This window comes from Gavialis gangeticus, unplaced genomic scaffold, assembly GCF_001723915.1.
Source record: "Gavialis gangeticus isolate Ggan-Ray unplaced genomic scaffold, GavGan_comp1, whole genome shotgun sequence".
Taxonomy (NCBI): domain Eukaryota; kingdom Metazoa; phylum Chordata; order Crocodylia; family Gavialidae; genus Gavialis; species Gavialis gangeticus.
In genome coordinates, this window is record NW_017729004.1 from 5,225,422 (window position 1) to 5,232,979 (window position 7,558).

Sequence of the window (7,558 nt, forward strand, 5' to 3'; positions counted from 1 at the left end):
TATTATATGAAAAACAAGGGCAATATTATCATTGGAGTGATGTCAAACTGAAAAGCCAAGTGGATCAATTTTTTACAGGATATTTAATGGTTTGCACATATGCGGCAGCTGCATTGTCTGCAAGTGGAAACCAACATGGTTGCTGAAATATTTTAGAAGCAGGATGGCTCGTCCATAGAGATTAAAATTTTCATGGAACAATAAGTATTTTAGCCCACATTTTCGGTTGCCTTTGAATGAATAGACAGGAAGGGAAAGCTGGTGTCTTTCCTCCAAATGGTCCCATTTTCTTGAAAAAATAGATTTTCAAGAAAGGTGTTACCAAAAAATCATTTTCAAACAGTTGTTAGCTTTCGATTTTTTGTTACCACCAGTTGAAAAAGTTTTATAATACTTTTTAAAACATTTTCAAAATACCCTATGAAAAATAATTGGCATTCTCTCTCCCTCTCTCCTTCTCTCTCTCAGTCTTCAGCCATCATGATGGTTACAGTCTCGAAGGGGGAGAGGCGGGGGAAGGATTTGTGGTGGCCAGGAATTGACCCTTTTGTCGGAGGGCATGGGTGGGCATGAGAGGGCAACCCGTGACTCCAGTCCCATGATCTACTGTACAAAGAGCTCACCCTGATATCTGCCATTCACACATCCCACCCAAGGAGACCTCAGAAGACTAGTCCCATTCACAGCTGTGTTGTTTTGCCCATAATATCCATATGCTGCCGAAGACCAGATTCGGTCCTTGAATAGTTGAACTTTGGACTGTTTTCTGCATCTGACCCTCCCAGGCCCTGGAAGCTCACTCATCACCAGCAATATGATGTCTCAGACAGCTTTGTACCAGTGCTGTAGGATAGATCTAGATTTTCCTGGCAGCTTTCCTGTGTCCCTTCTGGTTTGGTGCAAGGAAGAGGTGTTAACATGATGATGTCCTATTTACATGATGCCAAATGGGGGTGTGATGATTCATGGGCCAAAGTCCTTACCCTGGATGATGAGAAAATCAGGGCAGGAGGAAATCCTCCATGGGATTCTTCTTTCAAACACCCAAAATGTTCTGAACCCCCCCAAGTCCAATCCCACATGCTGACTCGAAATGAAAACTTACCGCATTTCTTTCTGGGTCTGGGTCTGGGTCTGACCCACAGCCTCATGGCTCCCCTGAGACCTCCACAGGCCTCTTGCAGGAAGATAAGACAGTCTGTGGACAGAGATGGTGTTTGCTAATCTTCGAGAGATGGGGAACCTATCTCCCTTGGCTCCCACAGCATGACCCCCCAAAGCTCCTTCATTTCCCTTGATGCCGTGGTCACTTGGGCTTGCTGTGGAAGGAAGGATGGTGTGCATCTTCTTTGCCTGACTGCTCCTCCCCGAACCCAGGAGCATCAAGATCCCCGAGATGTGTGGGTCAAGGAAGCACGATTGAGCCTCAAGAGAGATGCGGCACAGGGTGAGGTCAGTATTTAGGAAACAAAAGCAGGTTGTCAGGAGAGAGAAAGAGGACAGAAGAGGTCACTTCTGCTGTGGGAGAAAAGTCAGAGAGAGAAAGGCAGTGAGACCTGGCCTGCAGCGGGGCAGATTCGCTTCTAGCATAAGTGAGTCTGGTTTCGGTTCAGTCTGATTCACTTCACACCAGGTCTGACTTCAGCCTAGTCTCTACAACAGGAGACACAATTACTGGTGTCACTGCCATTAGCCAGGTCTCCAAACCGTGGTGCTCAGGCCTAGTGCCAGGGGTGCAATTTTTACCAAAGCCTTCTCTTCTTTTTCCAGCAATATGAGTTTAGAAATAGGGGGTTGAAAATAATCTTACCTTTTTTCCCCCCCAGAAACTAGGTCTGGCCTCTTCTCTGAAGGGGAGCAGGATAGAGCATGGTAGTTAGAAAAGGGAACTGGACATTGAGATCTGCGGCTGGCTTATGGATGGCGGAGCTAGCTTCAGTCGTGTCGTTCTTCTGCTGTGTTGCAAAGGAAAATGGTTGCTTCGTGAATGAAACGGTGCAGGGTAAGCAAGGTCTAAAGACCAGCCCAGAACTACGGTGAGGGCCTGCAATATAACATGAATGTAAGTAGCACCGGGAAAGCTGGTTTTATGGAAAAGCCACCAGAGTCATCCTCACGTTGCAGCTCAAGCCGAATCTCACTCTATGGCTAGTCAACTACTCTGGCTTGATCCCACAACTTGAGATGTGGGAATTGCGGCCTGTCCTCACAAGCTAAGTCTGCGGGGTTGGTTTCTTAAACCCCCCAGCATGTCCCCATGAATGGGGAAAGACACTCTGTGGCTTCAACGACAGCCAGATGAGGCACGTAGCGGGCTGGACCTCTGTCATGGACATCCACTGCCATTAGTCCCCAAGGGTATGCGCTGACTTAGGTTTAAGGCTGTATCATTAACGTCGTGTACAACAGCAGGCACGAGCCTAGCAGGCAGCTTCGGGACATGTTTGCTAATGCCTTTTGAAAGCTGTCCCTAGAGGGGTTGACACCAGGCCTGGATCTCTTGCAGGCCATTGCTTCAGGGCTCAAGACCTGAAGCAAACAGTTGACGTTTCTCGGCACAGCAGGCATTGCCGCCCTCCACTTCTCTCCACCCTCCGGGGCTTTGTCCTCCGCTCACCAGGCCATCGGCTTGGCAGGCACTTCATAGCTGGTTTCATTCCCTGGCTCCCACCCCAGGCTCTCCTGAGGGACCTTTGCTACTTCTTGGGGTTCGTTAGCTCAGCAGAGCTCCTGCCAGCAAAGCATTCATCAGGTTGGGCCCCTCTTCCCTTAAGGGATCAACCTCCCCGTGACACCCTCTAACACAGCGGTTTTCCACCTTGATAGACTCGAAGCACCCCGTAGAAAATGACAGCTCTTAATTTTCACTTTTTTTTTTTTTTTTTTGACTACAGAAAAATATTAGAGAGATTCTCCTGTTGCAAGGAAAGCTTGCCACGGAGCAGAAGGGTTTTGACGCTGGGGAGTCCTATTTGAAAACTCTGCATTTATCTTGTGAATAGTGTTTGGGCACCTAACTGTGCTAACTTTGTACAGCACCCCAGGGCACCCTTGAAAGGATCTCAAGGCACCCCAGGGTGCTGCGGCGCCCCAGCGGAGAATCCCTGGTCGGACACAACTTTTATGCCAGGTTATGCTCACTGCAGAACTCGGTGGTGACAGCAGCACTGGGTTTTATTTAATTTTAGTGCAAGATAGGCTTTTTAGGGCAGTGTATATTTTTCTGCTGTGTCCCTAACCCAAACACAGCAAGCTATTCCCAAATGAAAGGCACGTAGAAAAGATAAGTGTGAGTTAAGTTGTCAACCCAAGATTAATTTTAAACAGGGAAGGAAATGAAGAGAGAAAGTGAATGGTGGAAAGAGATTTAGACTTCATTTTTAATAAGCTAGGTTGGGGCGAAGGGCAGTTTTACTCTATCTAAAAAGCTGTACCACTACATCTCTCTCTGCCTTCCTGCCTGCCTAATCTGGTTTTAAAAGCTTTAACCCAAAACGATGGATATTCTGCAAGCCATCCCAGCATAGCCAAACACTTAAGTGTGTGTTTAACTTTTAGCTCTTAACTGCAGAAGTCTAGGGTTGGAAGAGATGGTGCAGTTCTGACTTTGCCGGCCGGGGATGGATTTTAGCCCAGACTTAAGTGCTCTGCTGAATTAGCCCCCATTTGAGAGCAGTTCTTTTCAATTAAACATAGGATTTACATTTAAGTTAATCCTTTTGAGTTTAATGAAAGAGGTGTAAAGACTTCGGGTCATAGAATCACAGAAATAGAGAGCTGGAAGGGACTTGGAGGTCATGTAGTCCAGCCCCCTGCTCACAGCAGGGCCAGCCCTCACTAGATCATCCCAGCCAAGGCTTTGTCTAGCCAGGTCTTAAAAACTGCCAAGGATGGAGAGCCCACCACCTCTCTGGGGAACCTGGTCTGGTGCTTTACTATCCTCCCAGTGAGAAAGTTTTTTCCTAATATCCAACCTCAACTTCTCTTGCTGCAACTTGAGCCCGTTCATCCTTGTCCTGTCATCTGCCCCCACTGAGAACAGTCCAGCTCCATCCTCTTTGAAACCCCCTGCAGGGAGGTGAAGGCTGCTATTCAATCCTCTCTTCGTCTTCTCTTCTCCAAACTGAAAAGGCCCAGTTCCCTCAGCCTCTCCTCATAAAGAGATCATAGGAGTCCATTACAATTAAATTATCAGCACAACAAGGTTGGCCTGATTTTACAAACAGGTTAAAAGTTTTGAATGCTCCGAAGTCCAATCCCACTTTCTTCCAAGAAGTGAAAACTTGCTGCATTTCTTTCTGGAAGACGGAGAGGGGTCATCTGAATGACCTAAGCCAAGAGCCCACCCTGATGAAGCAAAGCTCGTATGCACATGCTTGAAGTCAAATGTCCATTTACATGTTTTACTGAGTAGCAACAGTAAAGCTAGTTCTGCCTCTAGGGTAGTTAGCTGCAAGGGATGTTTCAGCTTGATCTTGCAGGCACCCTATGCATTGTTTTATTGCCATACATCAATATTACAGAGTCAGGTCCTAGGTCAGACAACAGAGCAGGCCTGCTTGCAGATCGCTTCTTTCCATAATGAACATTAGACCACAGTTTCACCCTCCTTTCAGCCCCCCCTGCGATGTGGAAAGCTCAGCTGCAGACACAAATGTCAATGCAAAGGCTGATTGTGCCTGGTACATCTGCAGAAGGCAGGTCGGGCTCAGTCTTGACACCTCTTCGTTTCGTGGTTGTTGGTACAGCATCTTCAGGGCCAACTTCAGACAGAGGCCATGCATGTGGTCAGTCACTTTCTGGTCCGGTCCATGCAGGCAAGTCCTGCAGAAGGAATCAGAGACCGGACTTCCAGACAGATCACAGGGCTGATCTCAGGGGTCATGGGGCTGAACCCCCTGCATGAATGCTATTCCTAAACTTTCATATCCAATGCATATCCACCCTCCTCTTGAAAACCTCCAGTGAAGGAGATGACCCCATTTCTTTGGGCAGTGTGTTGCACTGCTGCACTGTTTGAACAGTAAGATATTTTCTCCTGTGCCCTAACAGGCAATGATGCCCAGGACCCTGGAGTGCAATGTTGTCCTCCAACAGCACCACCCGCTTGTCCGGTTTTATATTAGACCCTAGTAACCAAGCCTCCAGCCTTCCTGGCTCTGGGTGTGTGGTATAAAGTGGTGTGTAAGTTGCCCTCTAAAACCCACTTATTGCAGGACAGTGCTGGGTTTTCCATTTTTACATATAAAGAAAATAGTTTCAAGCCTTTCAGGTTACCAAAAACATCAGGACCATGTGACTAGATGATCCATGGACTAGGGGGTTAATCAGGGAAGGTTGTGAAGGACCAGAAAGAAAAAGGAGAAGGAGTCTAGGTCATGGGACAAGTGATGGTGCAGCTCTTTGACAGGGACGATGTGGGTGGATGGGCTCATTGTGCTGTGGGGAGAGACCGGAAATAGAGAGAGACATTTGTGGATGAGGAAAAAGCACCTGAGGAGCTGACGGGGCTGGTTTCCTGTCCCCTTGGTTGGGAGAGTAAGCAGGGAACACATGGAGCAGAGCCAGCCTGATGGTTACTATATGTCACTATATTTTCTCCTCCAGGTCCTTGGCCATTGGTCACCAGTACTCGTCCCTGGGAACTCAGCCCATCCTCTGCGGCAGCATCCCCGGGCTAGTCCCCAAACAGCTGCGCTTCTGTCGAAACTATGTGGAGATCATGCCCAGCGTTGCCGAAGGTGTCAAGATTGGGATTCAGGAGTGCCAGCACCAATTCCGCGGGCGGCGGTGGAACTGCACCACGGTCAATGACAGCCTGGCCATCTTTGGGCCTGTTCTGGACAAAGGTGAGTGCAGAGCCATGTGGGTAAGAGGTGACGGTGTCCATGGCCTAGCCGAGGAGATGGCCATCAACACCCTGTTCACTCGTTGGGAAGAGGAGTGAAACCACATATCTCCTCCACACTGGCCAGGGGACATTCATTGGGTCATAGCAACTTGGCGTCTCCTCCAGCCTTGGGTTGTGAGTTGGCCTAGCCACCTGGAAAGCACTAGTAGCTACAGTGCATTGCCAGAGCAGCAGCTATTATCATTGGTAGAGCTGAGCCTTTGCTTGCCAGGCTGCATCTCACCATCACAGTAACTGCAGATTGGCCTGGCCACTTAGGGTGATGCCCAAGTAAAGGGTTGCCAGCCAAGGCTACATGACACCATGCTGTTCCTATTATAAGCCATCCCCGCGTATAAGTCGGCCTTACATTATCAGGTTCCGCTTTAGGAAAAACAGCATTTTCCCTGAATATAAGTCGATAACTGCAGATAAAGCCCTTGAATTGTGATTGTTCTTATAAAACTCCAGAGGGAAATCAGAAAACAAAGGAATGGACTTGAAGGGTTAAATGCACTAAAAATACTAAAAGGCAATCAGGACTTGTAGTAGATATAGTAGTCGTAGTAGTAAGTAATATCTTTTATTAGACCAACAAGATTTTTGCAAAAAAAATTTCTTTTCCAAAAATCTTGTTGGTCTAATAAAACAGATCATCTCTACTATGAGTCCTGATTGCATTTTCCTCTAGACCAATACGGCAACAACCTGGATGCCTAAAAATACCAAAGCACTTTGGATCACTGAGTGCAATTCTGGTTTACCCTGATCAAGTCCTCAAGAGTTTTGCAACTTGGTATTTTTATTGCATTCACCAAAATGCGACACGTGCAACAGTCCATTATAGGTTGACCCTGCACAGAGGGCACATACAAATGGACATGTTTTGTGGAAAGAAAACAAAGGAGGACTTATAATCAGGACAATGCAGGTTGTGAAAAGCTACCAGGCCCAGTAGGGCTGGTCTCTTATGGTACCATGGCTGATGATATCACAGGGGGAGACAACTCAAAAGCACAGGAATGAGAAATTTGCACCAATTAGCAGAACCCCCTTCTCAGAGCAGATCACGGGTTTAGAAAGTGCAGCATGCTGGGAATAGACGTATCATCAGTTCTAATCCAGGGAGTCTTTCAGCTGGCTAGAATAAGAGGTAGTTCAGGGCCTTGTGCTGGATGTCAGTGGGGACCTCTCGTAAAGCAAGAGCAGTGGTTTCACTGTCCTCTGCAGCAACAACATGTCTTCTAGGGCCCAGTCTTGCTCCCATTTATTCAGCCTTGGACTCTTAGCTTGACCGTTGCCCAAGGCCATTCAGCCGGTAGGCAAAGGGGCTGTTGCACCTGACCTGCACTGAGATGGTGAGGCCAGACACCAGGCCTGGCACCATCATGAAAGGGATAAAAAAGCTGGTGGGATAGCACCCATCATACAGACCTGGAAAAAACCTTTTTGCTGTGCAGCAAAGACACTGTTGCAGGTTCCTCCAAAGATTAACACTCCTCCCAGTGCAATTAGCTTGTCTGAATGCCAGAGCAACAGCAATTGACCTCCTGTCAGCAGGGCAGGGTAGCCTCTGGGATACACTGCAGGGAGACCGTCCTAAAATCTGTCTAATATGATTGACCTCATAAATTCACGTCAAACAAGTTCTCCTGATACTTCCTATCA

General features: G+C 47.6%; 1 protein-coding gene across 1 annotated transcript in view; it reads left to right on the forward strand.

Moving 5' to 3' along the window:
- LOC109291062 (protein Wnt-3a-like) overlaps positions 1 to 5,947 on the forward strand; it is a 60,073-nt gene extending 54,126 nt beyond the window's left edge. Inside the window, exon 2 of the mRNA XM_019507922.1 lies at positions 5,608 to 5,947. Within this exon, the coding sequence (XP_019363467.1) occupies positions 5,608 to 5,947 (340 nt within the window). The remainder of the gene's footprint in view (positions 1 to 5,607) is intronic.
- The last annotated feature ends 1,611 nt before the right edge of the window (positions 5,948 to 7,558 follow it).